General features: G+C 37.7%; 1 protein-coding gene across 4 annotated transcripts in view; it reads right to left on the bottom strand.

Annotated features, from left to right (window-relative positions):
• Positions 1–18,761, bottom strand: part of clec16a (C-type lectin domain containing 16A) — a 38,174-nt gene that overhangs the window by 7,395 nt on the left and 12,018 nt on the right. For 3 of the 4 annotated variants that reach the window (XM_024271323.2, XM_024271320.2, XM_024271321.2), the window contains 10 exons: positions 14,816–15,131; positions 11,528–11,639; positions 11,349–11,449; positions 11,113–11,232; positions 8,871–8,980; positions 8,242–8,286; positions 4,582–4,632; positions 4,334–4,462; positions 4,088–4,208; positions 592–743 (listed from right to left, as the gene is read on the bottom strand). In XM_024271323.2, coding sequence (XP_024127091.1) covers positions 592–743; positions 4,088–4,208; positions 4,334–4,462; positions 4,582–4,632; positions 8,242–8,286; positions 8,871–8,980; positions 11,113–11,232; positions 11,349–11,449; positions 11,528–11,639; positions 14,816–15,131 — 1,257 coding nt within the window. The remainder of the gene's footprint in view (positions 1–591; positions 744–4,087; positions 4,209–4,333; positions 4,463–4,581; positions 4,633–8,241; positions 8,287–8,870; positions 8,981–11,112; positions 11,233–11,348; positions 11,450–11,527; positions 11,640–14,815; positions 15,132–18,761) is intronic. The other variant, XM_024271322.2, reaches the window with a different exon arrangement.

Here is an 18,761-nt window from a genome sequence, read left to right as displayed (position 1 = left end):
ATGAAAAAAAAAAATCCAATAATTATACAAGAATCTGGGTAGATTTCAGCCTTAGTACTTATTCAGCTCTTATGCTGGAAAGTTCCAAGAACACAATGTTTGCTGAATCCTTCAAAATTCTATTTCTGTGAAAACAGATCCAGGTGCTGTGGAATATGACGGCTGCAGTTCTGAAGAAAGCTACAGAAGGAATTAAAAAAAAGGAAGGACACACTGAAAAAAAGTCATTTTTCTGAATCCCAAGTGCGTGATTTATAAAGAAAACTGGAAGATCAGGAAACGTAGACCCTCCTTTATAAGCAGACCTGAGACTGCATTTTTTCATTACTGAACCTTTACTTTTACTAAACAAAGACAAGATTCTGAAAAAAAAAAGTAATTGATTCATTCAAACTATCATAATTGGATGCTTGGATGCTCTAGCTTTGAAATTTGTACTTTTATCTGCTGTGTCTTTAAACTTTTGATTATTTTCTATTGATAACATCAATTAATTTTAACAAATTAGAATATATGTTCTGCAAATAAATTTACTTTCAACCTTAAACTACAAAACAAAAGAGGAACAAAAGCTAAAAAAACGTCTCGTACTTGTAAAAGACCAGCAAACTTGACCACTCCCCATCCAAGTCGTTTGGTTTCGGGTTCTACCAGACTCATCTGGTACACATCAACAGCGAGGAACCTCTGAGCTTGGCTGCCATCTTTGTTGACCACCATGCAGGCTATCAGGTCACTGTTATCTAAAAACAAAAAGACACAAAAATGGGTTTAGTCAACGATTAGCGTTAATATACGCCTACTAAACAATGTTTTAACCACAAGAAATACACATAAATACATACATATATCATACGATGAGATTGTACTTATGACAAAACTTTGCTGGTTTTCTGTGAGGGTTCAGTGCAGCCCCCAGTCTGAAACATTATCTTACTTCAGCATCTATTTGATAAGACAATCGTTCTTCAGTCTAGACTAAAGTTTCAGTGATGAGCTTCCTGTAGCATGATTGTAGGAGGTCGGCTTGACTTTTTGTTTTGAACTAAAGCCACCTTAAGAAATGCTGATTTGCTCCCACATGTCGAACAGTTTATTTTTTATTTTTTACTAAGGAAATAGTCAAAAAGAAACATTTGTTTTGTACATAAAAATACTGTGGGGAAAGTTTTAAGAATAAAAATGTGTTTTTGTTTGTTTTTTTCTATATCTAAGTTGAAGTTGAAAAACACAAATAAAGAGTTAAGTATTAAAAAAGCTATTTTTTTCTGATTCTTTGAATGTTGGATGGATTTTTTTATGTGTTTGAGTTGTTTTTGTTCACTTTTTGGTACATCCCCTCAGCAGTCGCCACAGCGAATCAGACACCCACATTCAGTTTGGCAGAGAATTGTCCTTCCTGACACAACCCTGTATGTTATCTAGGCTTGGGACAGACACAGGGAGACCCAGACCGGAACTGGATTCAGCTCATTGTGCCCATTTGAATCAAATCTTAAATTTCCCATGTGCCCGTCCTACACTTAACCACCTGAGCCACCCAGTCGGTCAATTTTGTGTTTGAGTGAAGATAAACATAAATATCTTTACTTCAATAAAAAATGAACTGTTTGATGTTCATCTTTTCTTCTGTGAGATGCTCAGTTGGTCCTACAAGAGATCAAAGGAGTCCACCAGAACTTCAAGCAGAAATGGCAAAAAAGTACCACAAGCTGGAGAGGGACTCCTCAGGTTTCTGTTGTGTCAATGTGTCGATAAAATAAAAAAAAAAAAAAAACTGAGGGGAAATCTGATAGATGGTGGGAAAAAACCTCTCCACCCCCTCAGTTAATTCCTAATTTCCACAGAAAGCACTGTTCACTGGAGTGTGACATTTAAAGCTCAAGCAGGAAACAGGGATGGTTCAAAAAATAGTTTAAAGGAAGCTAAAAACTACAGGAAAACCCCTTCAAACTATTTGCACTCATATGTACTTTTATTTTTAAAGGACACCTCAAATCCTCAGGAAGTTGTTCAAAGATGTGGGTAACGCTTGATTTGAGTGAGGCGTTCGGCTCACATGACTCTGCATTTTCAGAAAGTACTACGACTATGTCGCTGGTGTTCCTAACCACGCCTTACCCAGTTTCATCTTAAACAGAAGAGAACCAGATACAGCGGAGAGTTATATTTAGAGGTATGCTAAAAGAAGAAGACACGTTTACATTCCTAAAGGCTTAAGTCAGCGTGAAAACCTTCCACAGAGGGCGCCACGTTCTAATAACAACCTACATTTTTGTTGTTTTGTTGTATTGAATCAATACGTTTCCTCAGACTGTTCCAACTGTAAAACCATGACAACCCCCTCAAGTTACAACAACTTTTTTCTTTTATACATGACCTTTCACTTTGATAATATTAGAAATAAAACTGCACCACCTCACCAACACAGTCTGCATGTGCCATCCAGTCTGTTAGGTTAATGTGGGCAGCTGCAGCCGGACGGTCAGACAACAGAAGGCTGTGGGTGCATGGTTGATGGTTTAAATCCCCCCCACACACACACAAGGAAATACCCTTCCTTTCATAGCAGTTGTTCTTACTCAAACACCTCCACTTACAAGTTAAGCCAACAGAGGAAAAGTCTTTTTCTGTTCACCTTGACACAAATAGATAATACTAAACTTATTCTGAAAGGTGAGAGGGAATTACAGGAAGTTGAGCAACACCTGATAGTTTCATAAAAGCGTCACCGACCCACATCTGTCAGCTTTCAGACTGGGGTTTTGTGAGTTTCAAACAGGTGCATGAACTGAAATGTAATGGTTTGGTTTGATGATAACATTTGGTTTGACAAACCGAAAAATATTTTTTTAAAAAGACAGAAAATATGAATCCAAAAAGCAGATAACACATAAAACTGCTGTGTCACAGTTTTTTTTTTCTTTCCATGATGCGGCAGTTTGACATCATTATTTTTTTCAAAAGGTACAGAAATTAAATGACTCAACACAGATGAAAAGATAACATTCAAAGGCCATGCCTGCCCACATTTGTCACAGATGCTGCGAATCGGAGAGATTCTTAGAATTTATTAAGAAATAAGGTGAAGTCGAACACTTTTCCAACCATTGCTTAAGTTTAAAAGGGAAAATTGTTAAAGGAGATGAAGTTTGAAGGTCAATGTCTAGCAGACATTTTGAACAAAAAGGGTTTCTGAGAAATTCTGTTGTCCTACAGCTGCATTTTATTTCAAAACTTGTTTCAGTGTTCTGTACAGTTTAATACATTGTCAGCCTTAACCGGATTTTTTTTTGTCAAACACGATTTGCGCGTCAAATTTGAGTCAGGCGCTTCTCCTTCGCTGCGTATTTACTGCTTGCCACCTGTCCAAAAATGTGTTCCCTACCAGCTGTTTTTAGCCTGATCACTACATGGAGCAGTGTCTGTGTGGATGTTACTTCCAATACTTGGAATACACTGATGGTGTTGAGAGATCAGGTTTAATTATTGTTCTACAAAAACATCAGTAACCACCTCTCCATTTCTGGGTCTGTGCAATCATTATGTAATTAATATTTTTTATAAACTTTTATCATTTTTTGTATACTGTTCTTAACTTGTGTATTTGTGACATTTTTATTTTTAATTTGTTGATTATTTTAATTTTTTGTATATTGTTCTTACCTTGTGTATTTTTTGAAATTGTGCTGTTTTAATGTAGTTTTATTGATTGGACTATGTGTCCAGGATACATTCTATCTATCTATCTATTAAGTAATTCTGCTGAGAGCGGTGTCTGTATGACAGCCGCTTCTGCTGTGTTTCTTTGTCTCTGTGGCCCAGTTTGAAGGCTCACTGTTCACCATTAACCCCTTGAGGAAGAAAATAAAAAAAGAATAACAATAGGGTAACTTTTATAATATTGTTGAGATGAATATAAGAAAATATCACAAAGTTCAGGAGGCCTGAGCAGGCCTGTTGTATATCTTACTTTTTCGTGTGGGTCACCTGTGAGCTCTGTACAAGTTTGACCATTTCTCATCAACAGATGGCCTCTATCCACCAATAAGGGTTTACTCATTACTACTGTGATTGTGCGTCTTACTGAGGTCCAAAACATCATCCGTCTTGATGAGGTCTGCCGGTCGGGTCAGAGGAAGTTGGGTCTCTGGCTCTTCCTGAAGGTGAAGCGACAAAGCCCTCAACATGAAGAACACACGAATCGCCTGTGAGAGGAGAGTAGAAACCTCATTCAAATGCATACATCCAGCCAATTACAGCCAATTAAAATTTATCTTAGTAATCTGTCTTTTTTTATTCGTTTGTTGCACATGTGTGTATGTTCACACACCCTGCGCGTCTTCTCCACATCCCCACAGGGCAGTCTCTTTACAAAGTCGATGCCGGTCAGAGGGGTGCCCGTGGGTGGCAGCAGGATGGAGGCGTCCATCATGAGATACTCCACATTCAGGGGTTTACTCTGCAACAAAACACACCAAGAATTAACACCTGGAGCAGTTTTTATTGCTTTGACAGCTCACAAATACGTGCCAGCTTAATTGTGACAAAAACTGAATCTAAAAAGTAAAGTCCACCAACCGTCATGCTTCTGTATTCATCCTCAAACATGTCTAGAAAGATTTCCTCCCCCTGTGAGAACAGAACAAAAAAACACTGGTAAGAATGTGGGTGGATATAAACTGGGGTCTAATAGGAACATTTGCAGATTTGTAACAAACAGTCCAAAGCTCGGAAAACGCAGACAGACTCATTACTTTTCCGCAACAGAATTTGTGAACGCGCTCAATCCTGCTCATTTGCCTTTTAATAATTCTCAAAATTTTAATAACTTAATACTTTATCATGAATGCCTGGGATGTTTTGAGATTTTACAGAAGCAACAATAATATATAAACATAAAAAGTGTTAATAAAAAAGATTTTCTTTTTTAAGGAAGACCTATTGAAAACAGAAAAAGCTGGCATCTTCGATGCGAGCTTACAGATGCTAGCTTGAAATCCCAATGCTACTAATTAAAGACAAATTTTACGAAAAATGATCCCACTCATCAGCTTTATTAAAGATCTATGATGATGATGACCGGCATGAAGCCCAATGAGGCAATTTTTCTTTGTGATATTGTGCCATATAAATAAAATTAAACTGAATTGAATTGAATGTGCTTATGGCGTCAGGTTCTGACCAGTTCACTGTCTTGGTGATTCTTGACCTAAAACCTGCATTTGATACTGTTGTGATTGCACATCTTCGAGATAATCATGATCTTTCTGGGTCTTTTTAATGTTTTTTTCTTTCTCAGTGGAAGAACTTTTAACATCGTTGTAGGCTCAATAACCTCTAAAATGGAAAAAAAAAACACATCTTGTGGTGTTCCACAGGGTTCAGTTCTGGGCCCCATTTCCTACCATCTGTATGTAGATGACATTCAGTTTTATTGCTCCTTCTCTGAAGCAGACTTTGTTATCTTGACCAATTTATTAGATTGTTTAACAACCATTCAATCATGTTTATTAAATAAACATTTATAAGACAGAGACAGTGACTTTTTCACCAGACAACAAAATCCCTTCCATCGTCTCTGTCCAGTCAAGTGTCAGGAACCTTGGACTGCTGTTTGAGAAATCTCTATCTTTGGAAGGACACATTATATAACTTGTAATAATTGCCTGTACTTTCTGAGGAACATGGCATAAGGAAAAAGCATCTCCATGCTATTATTTTGTCACGTTTATCCTATAATTAACTTTTAACCAGTTCTAACAAAAGCTCTTTAAAACATCTGCAACTCATTCAAAACTATGAAGCAAGGCTTTTAACAGTTCGACTTAGAGTGGATTATAACATTTTACTTCCTAGTTTCCAGAGCCTTGCACAGACTTACTTTGCTAACCTTTTTAACCACCTACTCTTCAGTCCAGTTCCTGAGGTCTTCAAGCCAATTTTGTCCTTTTACTATTGTGAAGCCCTTTGTGATTTAAAGGTTCCATACAAATACATGTTTACTTTAACAGTTAACTCTGTGGAATGATTTTGCTTTGCCTAAAATTTCATTAGAAAGTAGGGCTGCATCGATCCTAAATAACTACAGCTACCTTAGCATCTGGTCCAATAACTCAGCAAAAACCCTTTGCAGTTTATATTTATTTATTTTACTTTAGATTAAAAGAAGCAGCTTTTCAACTCCTCTGCAGTTACGGAAGAAAACTATTCTAATTTTCTGATTCTAATTTTCTTTTTAACCCCCCTTTTTTTTTTCAAACAAAAAAGTTTTAACCGTTAACAGCTTCCACAATTTGTTTTGGCCTTTATTGTGAAATCCCGTTTTTCCCTTTTGGATATATTTTTTTTCTTTATTTAATTTACAAAAAAAGAAAACATTTAATCTGAACTGCTTAAACACTGCTTTTATCATGAAAAAAAAAACTAAAATCCACACTCAAGCAAATTATTTTGTTTTATGTTCACTCAAACAGTAACTTGCTCAAAATAACCTCACTACAAAGAGTTTATGCTAACCTTTTAAATAAATATGAATGTTTTAAAAAGCCTAAACATTTTCACACAGCAGGGTTCGGATGAACATACATAACTTCTATATAAAGTAAGAGCAAACCATTATTCCTCTTAAGTTAAAAGACAAAAATAAAGGGAATAATGTAAATAAAGAAAAAAAATATATAAAGATTTTTTTCAAACAAAAAAAAAATCTCTTGAAACAGAAAAAAAAATATTTCAACAGTAACTCCCAAACAGATTGAGACAAAGGTTTTTTAAATTTAAACATTAATGCAAAACTGTAGTTTTATAAAGTTCTTTCTGGAAGTTTCATAGTAAAATGACAAAAAGGGAGAATACATCTTCCATAAGGACAAGGAAGTAAAAGCTAAATAGGTTTAAGCTTAAATGGAAAGAGAGAAAAAGAAAAAAGAATTGGAAGGAAATATGAGACGTTTAACATGACAAACTGGAAAGGCTTGACCACATTTTAAAGAGAAACTGGATCAAAACCACCACATGTCTGCTTTCAACAGAAACCAACGTTGAATCACCAGGATTTTCCTAATTCCTCTTTTATAGTTTTAGGAGACATTTTCATTTACATTTCCAAACTTCAAACTTCAATACAAGTTTTTGATCCTTCTGTCCATAAGAAGAGGCAACAACAGGAGAAAACCCTTTTAGTATTCAGCTTATACTTTTAACCCCTTAGCATTGCAGATAATATTTAACTGTTTTTTGGGTTTAAATTGAATATTTTACATAAAATCTGTTAATTTCTGCCATTTGGTATCATTTTCTTTTACACAACCTCACCTATGTGACTTTACAGATGTTTTTTTTATTTTGCTATACTTATATGTATTTTATTAAAAAAAAAAAGTTTAATGCACATTTTCAATAACTTTCAATGAAAACACATAGCTTAACTTAAAAAACTAAATAAATAAATAATAGAAATTGTAGTAAAACACAGTTTTTCCTCAATAAAATACAGCCAATGTCGAAGGCGATTTTGTACTGCTGTTCCAAAAACAGATTTCAAAGTAAGAAAGATACAGATCACTCACAAAAACTATTTTTTTTACAGCTGAACACACATGACCACTGAGAATTCAAACCAGCAACTATTTTATTATTTTTATTGAAGCACAATTTTTTTTTTTTTTTTTTTCAGTCAATTATTGACTTAATAGAATAAAGGCTGATTCCATACGTTTCGGCTTGATGGTGTTTAGCTTTCAGTTACTTCCTGAAATTACATTCGTATTGAGTTCTCGACGTATGGGTAAACGTGTAGAAAAATAATATGGCAAATTAATTAATATAGATCTTAACGATTATGACAAAAGATAAAAAGCAAAACCACATCTTTAAAAACCACAAGACATTTAAAATTGGTCCGTATGAAAGTCTGGGGGAATTTATTTTAATCTGCTAGTCTTAAGAGAAAATTTTGACTAATTTCAGGGTTTCATTTGTGCTTTCAAAGGAAACTAGATGTAACGAAAATAAATATATATATATACACACATATATATTTGAGAAGTAATATTTTTGCACTTAGGTCTTTCCTAAACTTCACTCTGTGGTTAACTGGAATCAGATTGTGCAACACTATTAAGCATTGGAGGAAAACAAAGTATTTTGCAATCAAATTTTGTATTAGTCAACGTGCAAGTTATTTCATCTTCCAGCTGTTCTTCTTTTCTTTATTACGAGGCATTTACAAAAACTCACCCTGTAGAAACTTCGCAATAAATGCAGACTCTCTTCTCTGGCTCCCTGGAAACAGAAACAAAAATAGACATCAGTGTTTGTGTGATTTTACTGAACTTTTTATTGAGATAACAAAAAATAAACACAAAATGTGTCTAAAATTGATTTTTCTAATTTATTATATTAACAGCAGTAAATTAAAACTTTTTAAGTCTTTAAAAAAGTGAATAAAATGCTTGTAAATCTCTAATAGTTTTAAAAGTTGCAAAACTTTATACATTTTATACTTAAATGACAAAAAAGAGACTATATTTCCTGAAAAAACAAAAAAGACAGGTTTAAGCTCAAGTGCAAAAGAAAAAAAAAGAAATAATCGAGGAAAACATTTGATGGGATGTATTAAACTGATATGAGAAACCACGTTTTAAGGAGAAACTCCTAAAACCACAACATGTCTGTTTCTGACAAATCCTCCAGCTGCCGATTCTGAGGAAGTGAGTTATTAACATGGAAAGAGGACGTTCAACTGCACTGGTGCTGCTCTCTCTGCTCTATCTTCTCTGGAAATCTTTGTGCTGGGAAACGGACAGATCTGTGTGATACTGTGGCGTTGACGGAAAGCGTGAAAGGTGCATTAGTGGGTGATGTACCTCCAGACAGGCCAGATGGACATCCTTGATGATGCAGTGGTTTCCAGAAAGCACAGACTGCTTTAGCAAGAGGCAGCTCAGCTCAAGGGTGGCTAGGCGCACTTTACCATCTACAAGACAAAAAATAAACAACCTCAGAAATCCAAACTTGTAGAAGATAAAGCTGAGAGGTTGATTAATTCTGCAAAAACATACGAGTTTTTTATATATTAAACAAAAGTGTCAAAAATTAACTTTCAAGTTTTGCTAACATTTGTGTTCTGGTGTGAATGTGATCAACTTGGTGCAGTTCATAAAAATACTGATAACATTATTTTCCCACTGTCCATTTTTAGTCAGGAAATCCATATTTTTCCAGTCATCCGGGATCGGGTCACGGGGGCAGAAGTTTAAACAAAGACCCTCGGACTTCCCTCTCCCTGGTCATTTCCTCCAGCTCTTCTGGGAGGATCCAGAGGTGTCCCTAGACCAGCCAAGAGATGTAGTCTCTTCAGCGTGTCCGACGCCTCCTCCCAGAGGGACATCCCCCAGGAGGCATCCGGACCAGATGCCTGAGCCACCTCAACCGGTGCCTCTCAGTTTTAGAGGAGCAGTGGTTCTACTCCGAGATCTGAGTGGTGTCCAAGCGTCTCAACCCATCTCTAAAGTTGCATTCACTCTGGATGCGATTTGCGCACCAAATTTCCCTCTGCTGCCCATTAAATATAATACTCAACGCCTGCCCTAAAATGTTTTTGACAACTTGATGCCCCGACCATGAAGAAACCCCCAAAGTTTTTCTGGACTTCATTTGTTGCCACGTTCAGTCGCTAACTCTGCCGGAACCCAGGCAACAGAACTCGCTAGCTACGCTGTCCACCGGGCGGCTGGCTAGCATAGTCGGCGCTAACGCTCCAGCTCCATGAAAGGCTGGCAACCTGTCCAAGGCATATCCTACCTTCGCCCAACAGTAACCGGGACAGTCTCTGGCAACCCTGCAGTTCCATCAAGTTGAGAAACTGAATGGAAGTTGAAGAGGAAAATCCCTGCATAGAGCGGCCATATTTGATTTTGTTTCCTACCCTTTGATTAAGCCGTTCCCTGCACCATGCCCAACGCCGAACAACCTCAGATCGCTTCGGTACATTGACTCAACATTGAAACTCGGCGGCCCGGGTGTGAATGCAGCATGAGGAAGCACCCAGCCATCCTACGAGGGAAGCTTGTTTCAGCTGATTGTATCTGGGACCACGTTCATGATCCAGAGCTCATGACTACAAGTGAGTACTAGAACGAAAATCGGCTGGAAAATTAAACGCTTTGCTTTCTGGCTCAGCTCTCTCTTCATCACAACGAATCGACCACACCAGTGGACGCCGCTCCAATCCGCCCGTCAAACTCACGTTCACATCCTCCCTCACTTGTTAACAAGAGGGGATATGTACACTCCTCTATCTGGGGCAGGAGAGAGAAAAAACTACCTTTCTCCAGTCAAGATAAGAAAGGCAAAAATATCTGGAATCTAAAGAGCTTTCTTCAGTCCTGTTCCGGTGAAATCTGATTTACAACTTAAAAACACTCAAATATTGTGTCTTTCATCTGATTGGCTCAAAGCTTCATGATATCGTTCCTACTATGCACTTAAACATATCAAAGTGATAATAACTTATTTTATTGAATTTTGACTGTTTTACTCAACTTTTTTACCGCTTTGGTCAAAAGTGACCACCATAGGAAATAAATGGATATCCAGACCATATTTATTTATAACAAAGAAATCATCGCATACACCCCTCTACAGTAAGGGGGGTAAGATGAACACGACCGGAGGGTTAATATGAGCACTTTCCCTCTAAACCGAAGTTCATTGGCCTAGAAAGACTCCTGAAATCCATCCTAACAAGCTAACATGCTGACTAACCTCCGATGGGAACTCAGCTGCAGGTCATAAAGTGTCTCTTAGATAAACTTGATGAGATGAGGAGATAAAGACACTTTCGCAACATCACAGTAAGGCGACTAGCAGGACTGGCCTGCTTTCTTCATGAAAATTGTCCCTTTTTTCTCCCAACTCACTGAGTAGGGAGAAAAATCAGATAACTGGGAGTCATCCGAGCCAACTGTTAGTTGCAAAACTTCTGGCCTTTTCCAAATAAACATGGTGTGAAGCGCACTAAAACAGACCTTGTTCATTCAGACCCAGGTGGGTTCTGTGAAATTACTCTATAGACGACAAAGAGAGCTCCATGAAGATCCCTCTTACCCGGCTGAGCTGCTTGGCTCATGATTCGGATCAGTCTTTCCACGAGCACCAGGCTGTATGAGCTCCTCTCCTGGTCTGGAACTGGCAGCTGCAGACGCTCCAGAAGATCCCGGTTTATCCCTGCAAACAAGAGAGCTCCTTTGAAACAACAAATTAAAGTTGAATAAAGGGAATGTATGGTCCTTCCACCCGTTCTGGACTGAAGAACAACTGAACGAAAACTGACGAAGGCTAACCTGTGCTGTGTGAGATGGCGTAAAGCAAGCAGAGGACAAACAGAGCCTGGTAGTCGTCATCGGTGCACTCTAGGGCGCTGTAGACCATGTCTAGAAACGGTCTGCAGACAGAGAGAAAAATGAGTCCACGGACATCGATCCCGTGATTCTTTTCAGTCGTGAAGGGAGCGTGGACGCACCTGCTCCTCTGCGTTTGTGTGCGAGTGGCAGCAGCGGTCTTTTCTTCATCCGTGATGTTCTGCTCAGCCAGATCAGAAACTTTGCACTTCTCCATCACAACCATCTCAATTTCTGTGAACACACAGCAAAACTGTGTTGCGTTGCTCTGATCCACATGTGTGCAAACATTTGTAACCCAGTCACAACCCAAATCTAAGAACTTTTATTAAAAGGTGTGAGGGGATTATCATCTGGTTTTAAAGACCCACTTCGATTAAAATTGTGTTTTTGGTGTTTGGAGGACAGATAATAAGAAAATGAAGCTTAAAATTGCATTTCTGAGTATTGCTTTTTTCCAATTGTTGTGAATCAGAAGCAGACAAAAAATACAGTTTGAAAAAGATTTTATTTGTGATGTAGAAAATACGTTTTGCGGGCCACAAGCTCCCTTTTCCGCTTACACTGATAGCTCTAAGTTATGGGTGACGGGAGGGGGGAGCGGGGTTGCTCTGTGCAAACGGTTCTCCCTACAAATTCAGAGATTAATTTCTAATGAACTACTGAAACTGTCTTTAAAATATATATATATATTTATTTATTTTGGCTTAAAAATGCATAACTGTAATTAAAAGAGCACTGAGAACACTTTTACAATAATAGATCAAAAAGTGATCGAAGTGAGACTTTAAAATGAAAAAAAAAAAATATATATATATATTAAATTAGAGGGACATTTTCTTATGTCAAAGAAAGAACAGTCAAAGCAAAAGTTTTTTATGGCTATTTTTATGCTGTGGGTGGTTTTCCTATCCCCCCCACGTGGTCCACTTCTCATTATGAAACTAATTCTGTTCCTACAGGTCACGACACATCAGATAAAATCACCTCCTTCACAAGAAAAATAACCAAACGAAAAAGAAACCCGCTAAGGAAACATTCCAGGTGCATGTGATAGACTAAAAACAGATGGAAACACACACAGGAGTAGCACGAGTGAGAGACAAGCGGAGAGGTGAGGAGCACAGGATGAATGGTTGTGAACATGGAAGTTCGCTGAAGGAGACTGGGATTAACATTAAATGAATCAAGATTTTTCTGCTGTCCTTAAAGACCCACTCCGATAGAAATTCAGTTTTTGGTGTTTTTAACATGTTCTTGTGGCCGTTCTCTCATAATGGAAGATCTATGTAAAGAAAATTAAGCTCAAAATTGTGTTTTTGAGCATTTAAATCATTGGTGAATAAAAATGCAGTTTGAAAAAAGAGCATATTTGTGAGGTAGAACATACACAGGGCGAGCCACAAACTCCCTGCTCTGCTCCACATGGACGCATCCACATGTAAACAAACAGATCCTCGTACGGTCTTTGTTTTCCTCGCCTGAGCTGGCATTTGGCTCAAATCTCTACAAGATTGGAGCTGTAAGCTACACTGCAAAAAAAAGGGCCAGTCAAAAATTCTTCCCCGTTGGCAGATTTTCTTTAGATAAGTACCGGTAAAAGAAAAGAAAACTTCCAATGGAGTAAGAAAAATGTTTTTCCCAAGAATTCTTATTTTGGAAAAAAAATTATTTTCACCATAAAGACGCATTTTCCTAAAAAGATTACCGGTAATTATGTGGAATACACCACAAACCAAGAGGAGAAGAGAATTTCTTTCTGATATTTTTCTGTTACACTGATGTCATCATGGGTTCTTATGGGCTAAACAAAGGAGATTTTATTATTTGCAATAAAGTATTAGGGCCATCAAAAAATATATATTACGAGATGCTACTTGCGTATTACTATGTTTATTTTTTAGATTTGTTCCTATGGAATAAAATAAAGAAAATAAAAATATCATAAGTTTACTAGTTTTTTTCTTGTGAGTTTACAAGATTAAAGTTGAAGTGAGCCTAAAGTCCAGCGAGTGAACACCGTGTGCATCAGCAGACTGACTAAACTGTCAAAGCGTCTTGGATTTCAATAGGTAATGTGAATATTTAAACCTTTACAAATGTTTGAAAGCTTCTTCTTTTTGATTTACAGCTTATTAATGTTTTCTTCGTTGATGAAGTCATCAATATCCCGCAGCTGTCCACTTCCAGTTATTTCTTCCTCCACGAAAGACGAGATCTCCTCCAAATCTGCATGGCGCCTCAGTCTGAAGAGGCCTAGTTTTATGAAATTTCACTGTTTTTGTGCTAATCTAACAGACTATTTTCATTCCTTTTTGTTGTTTTTTGTTGAAACGGGATATTTCTTTTGGAGAAAGGGACGTATGCAACACTGTTTTCACTCTCCTTTACTGTTTCTTCTGCGCACGACAGATCATGACGTAAGGTGACAAATTTCTGTGAATTGAAATTATTTTACAAATGAAACTCTGCATTACAGACACCACACCCTGTAAAGTCAGCTTCACTGATAATAATTTGATTCTGAGTCACCAAAAGATTCAGAATTTCTTTGTTTTTGACACCGATTCAGAAATAAAGCTTCACAAGATGCTTCACGTCTTTCGTCTTTGAGCACAGCTCTAATAAACATAACTTTGATTTTTTTCTCATTAATTCATGCCTTTTGTTCTTGTAAATTCACAAGATTTGAAGTAGGAAATGTACGACTTTAAAACACAAATTTACGAGAAAAAAAGTTATAAGTTTAGCGTATGACTTTTTAAGTCATAAATATGCAACTTTATTCTTGTAATTTAACAGTTACAGCTTTTTTCTCGTAAATTGTCTCGTAAAAGTTGTAATTAAGGATTTTTTTTGTATGTAAACTGGACCTAAAACTCCATCATCGTCATTGAAAAACTTTCTTGATAAGATTATTTTTCTTCCAAAAAAATAAAAAATAAAACAATTATTATAAAACAAGGGTCTTTGTACTTTCCTAAGATTCAGTTTTTGCAGTGTAGCAAGAGTGTGTGTAAACAGAGAGCTCTCAGTAATGGGGAGGGGAAAAGGGGATGGGGTTGCTCCATACTAATGGTCCTGCCTACAACTCGCAGGTGGAATTTCTAAAGAACTCCTGCCGCTCTAATAGGTTTTTGGATTTTGGCTGAAAACAGCATAATCATAACTAAAAGATTACTGGAAACATTTATAAAATAGATCGAAAGATGATCGGAGAGGGTCTTACAGGGTTTTCATGACTTTGTAAAGTCTTAAAATAAAAAGCAATAAAGCATGAGTTTCTTTCATTTGTGCCGTGTCGTCTGTTCATAAATGAGGTTGCATGAAGCCCTACAGGTCTGACGGATGGGACAACAGAACAACACACACAGTCCTGCACTGCTGCATCCTGCGAGACACACACTCACCTTCCGCCATCTCCCCACTCGCTCTGCTTCCCTTAGAACTCCCACATGCTCCGCCTCCTATTCCCTCTGTACCTTTTCCCTTCTCCCTCTCTCCTCTGCAGCCATCATCATCCCAGCTCTCTTCTAGCCCTCCTCCTCCTCCCCCGCCGCCGCCGCTGCCACCACCCCCTGCTCTGTCGTCGTCCTCCTCTTCCCCCAGGTTTTTATAATTGGGTCTTTTCTGCGTTCTCTTGCGGCCACGGCTGCGCGACAGCTCAAGCGAGCGCTCCAGAGACTCGGGGGGTTTAATGAACCGAAGCACCCCAGCTGCTCCGCCCTGCAAGGTGAGAGGAAGAGGAGACGAGAAGGAGAGTGAGACAACATCACTTCATGTTTGAAACCACTGACTGTATATGAGCACTGGACTGAGTGAGTATGACGTCACACTCATGTTCCAACAAAAATTTTGTCAATTTAGTCATCATTTTTTGCCATGTTGGAACCAGAAGTCATCAGTCTGAGGCAAAATTTCTTTGGCAACCACTCTCACCAATCAGGAGTGAGCTCGTTGGAGACCACACCCCCACCACTTGAAACAGCGCTACACAAAATCTGTCAGAAAAACGTTTGAGGTGGAGACCAACAGGCACCACATATGTTTATTAAGCCATCTGATTGGCCAGTCTATAACTGAGATAACTTGCAATAAAGAAAACATCTGAAAAAAAGAAAATAAAATAATAGGTTTATCAAGAACGTGTTAAATAAAGGGAGCAGAAGAAGAATGGAAATTCTGATAAATACATTGAGTAATAGCTGTTTATTTCTCAATAAAAGTCTATGGGATTTTGACTTCTTGGAACCAGTTTCTGTTTGAAACGCCAAGGGGGGAGGGTCACTCAGTCCAGTTCTCATTTACTGTCAATGTCTTAAGCTGACGCCTGGTTCACATTGGACGCGGAAGCGTTGCGAAACAGTGTGTGCGCGGTATCCACTTAACCTACAGTTCACACCAGACAACTATTTTTCCACAGTCAACAGGCCTTTCTGCTCAACTGTGGTTATGTAGAGCTTTTTTTATTTCCATCAGACACCCAAAACCACACCCTACCGCTCTGTAGTCGGCCTACTATGTTGATCTGTGTGTGTAAGTCTCAGTGCCTGTGTGCGTCTGTTTTTGTGTGTTGTTTTTTTTATTTTCATCTCTACAGTCTGTGTAGATACAAAAATATGATGATGCATGATTTGTCAATCGCTGTATTTTATTGTGAAAAATTGGCGATATTTTGAAAATTGACCCAAATTTCTCTTGTGTCTTGCCGCAACTTCTTGCCAGAATTTATGCGGATCACTCGCTGTTCACGCAAAAAACAGACCAGATGCCAAAGCAAGCCGGCCGCGGAGAACCCCGGGGCTTCGCGTCTGGTGTGAACTACATCATAGGTTAACAAGGGTGCTGGATGGAAGTGGCCTCCATCCCGCACCACATCTGTGTTCGGTGTGAACCAGGCATAAGGATGACAAAAATAGTTTTGAATATTCAGCCCTATTTCTAAATAAATATCTTAAGAACCCAGCTAAAGTGTCATCTCTACATTTGAGTAAAAAAAAAAAGTTGGAACAGAAAAACATGAGGTCATTCATTAAAATGGAAGTCCCACTGCCAGGAAATAAAAGTAAAGAGGATATGTACAAGAACTCACCTCCTAAATTTTTATATATATATTGTGTGTGTGTATGTATACGTGTGTGTGTGTAACATTTATTTATGACAAAAAATAGCATTTACCGTAAATTCTTTCTACGTTATCACATTTATCAGTTTACTAAAGAGGTTATAAAATTAATCACTTCCTTAAAACACATTTTTTCCCAGAACAAGACAAATAAACACACATTCATTTACACACACACACACGCACAACACAAACGACCACAACTCTTGAGGTCTTTTCAGTGAAAAAAAAAAGATCCACCAGAACCCTTTCCATTATTGTATCTGACAATCTGCACAAACACAACCCCACAGGAAACAGCTGGTCCACACTCAGATCGTGAAGAATGATGTCAACGTGACTTCCAGTAAAACAGAATACAATGCTATTACTGATGCGACCTCTGATTAAGTTCTTATTTATGTTATAAATAAAATATCCTGATGCAATAAAGAAAACATCTAAAAATGCAGAGTAAAACTGTTGAAAGTAAAATGATCAAAGCTAAACTAATTAATATTGTTAAAATGGCTGCTCAAAAATCACAAACCTTCATTTGTTTACTCAGTTTCTCTTTAACAACTTACCAGCAAACATTTGAAGCATAAAACACTGATCTAGCTTTTGGTTATCAGCTGTAAAGTCAGCGGTTGTAGCAGAGTCATCAATAAATTGAGGTCAACCTATCATGAGTTTCTTGTGCTTGAGGCTGAAATGAGGATGAAGCACAAGTGTTACCTGAGGCTGACACATTTGTTGAACTGGCTGTAAGGGGTTTATGTTCCGAAAAATAAAAGCGTGCACATACATGTTTATGGTAATGGAGACCTGCTTTAGCCGATTTAGATCAAATGAAATCACTGCAAGTTTGAGAGCCCTGCTCTAAAGCATATTAAGAAAACTTAACTATTCAGGAACATTTTGCTTTAACATTTTGAAAAACTATGGGGTTCTCTCCACCCCATCAAACTCATTCTTGATGTTAGTCACTCGGTCATGTAAAGAAAATACATCCGCTTTTTTTAAAGCGGCTGCTCCGACTGCTTAATTGAAACCCCCCAAGAAAAGAACAAAAAAAAAAAACACATTTAGCAAGTTTTATTTGGGAGAAAATAGACAGAGAGGAAACGGAAGAAAAACCTTTGACTTCAAAATAAAAGAAAGCTGCATTTAACAAACAAAAATCAGCAGTCTTTACTAATAAAGGATTTATTGTTGCTCTCACACGCCATCATAATAACATTCAGTAATTACCTGTCTAACCAGGATGTTGTTAATAAAGTTGCTCAAACAATGGATTCACTTGTATTATTATGCTTAGAAAATACATGTTTTAGTAACAGTTTTTTTAATTATTTATCTGTCACACCTTAAAAGTCAGATGAGGATAAATTTGACCTCCACCTTTTACGTTTCTGCTATGACAGATATGGGTTAAAGAAAAATATATATATCATATTTTAATAGTTCCTACATGAACTCTAATGTACAAATAAAGTTTGAATCGGCAGCAGATATTTCACAGAGGATGAATATGAACTTCACCCTCAAAAGTTAAGGGAAACTGGAGGCTAAAAAAATAAGACTCCAACTACACCTCCTACAGGTTTACAGGCCTAACTTTTCCCATTTCATTCTTACCTGGAAAAAACAAGTGGAATATAAACAAATTTTAGACACTTCAAATGTTAAAAACTTGATTTTTTTCACAGAGATTTCTACTTTGGTTATGTTTTTCATTAACATTTACCAGAAAACACACATGACACCTCAAGTGTCATCTCCTACAGATGTGCCAGCAAGGTAGAAACAATGTCTGCCTCATCACAGCCGAAGGGTGGATGTGCCTGCACAGGTTTGTGCCGTGTGCGTGCAGTCAGGCGAAAACCACAAGCTAGTATCTGTATGTGTGTGTCGCACCTGCTGGCTGACAATATTCTGGTAAACCGCTCACAGTCTCAGCCGCTGCTGAGAAAATAATGGAGGTCAGGGAGCGTACCCTGCACTTTCACACACGAGCTCATGCACATGTGCAGCAAGTTGCACGTCAACACGGGTTTTGATTGTGCATCTCCAAGATTTAAATTAACGGTAAAAACGGCTGCAGGAAGTTTTTGCAAGTAGAATCAAAGATTTTTAGCAAAATCTCGATTTACTTGTATGCAAATACTGACGTTCTGATTGAACTGGTGCATTTCCAAGAAAATGCAAGAGAGACAGACAGAAACAAAAAAAAAAAAAAAAAAAAAAAA

The sequence above is a fragment of the Oryzias melastigma genome, linkage group LG8, assembly GCF_002922805.2.
Source record: "Oryzias melastigma strain HK-1 linkage group LG8, ASM292280v2, whole genome shotgun sequence".
NCBI classification, from domain to species: domain Eukaryota; kingdom Metazoa; phylum Chordata; class Actinopteri; order Beloniformes; family Adrianichthyidae; genus Oryzias; species Oryzias melastigma.
This window is presented reverse-complemented; position numbering and strand designations above follow the sequence as displayed.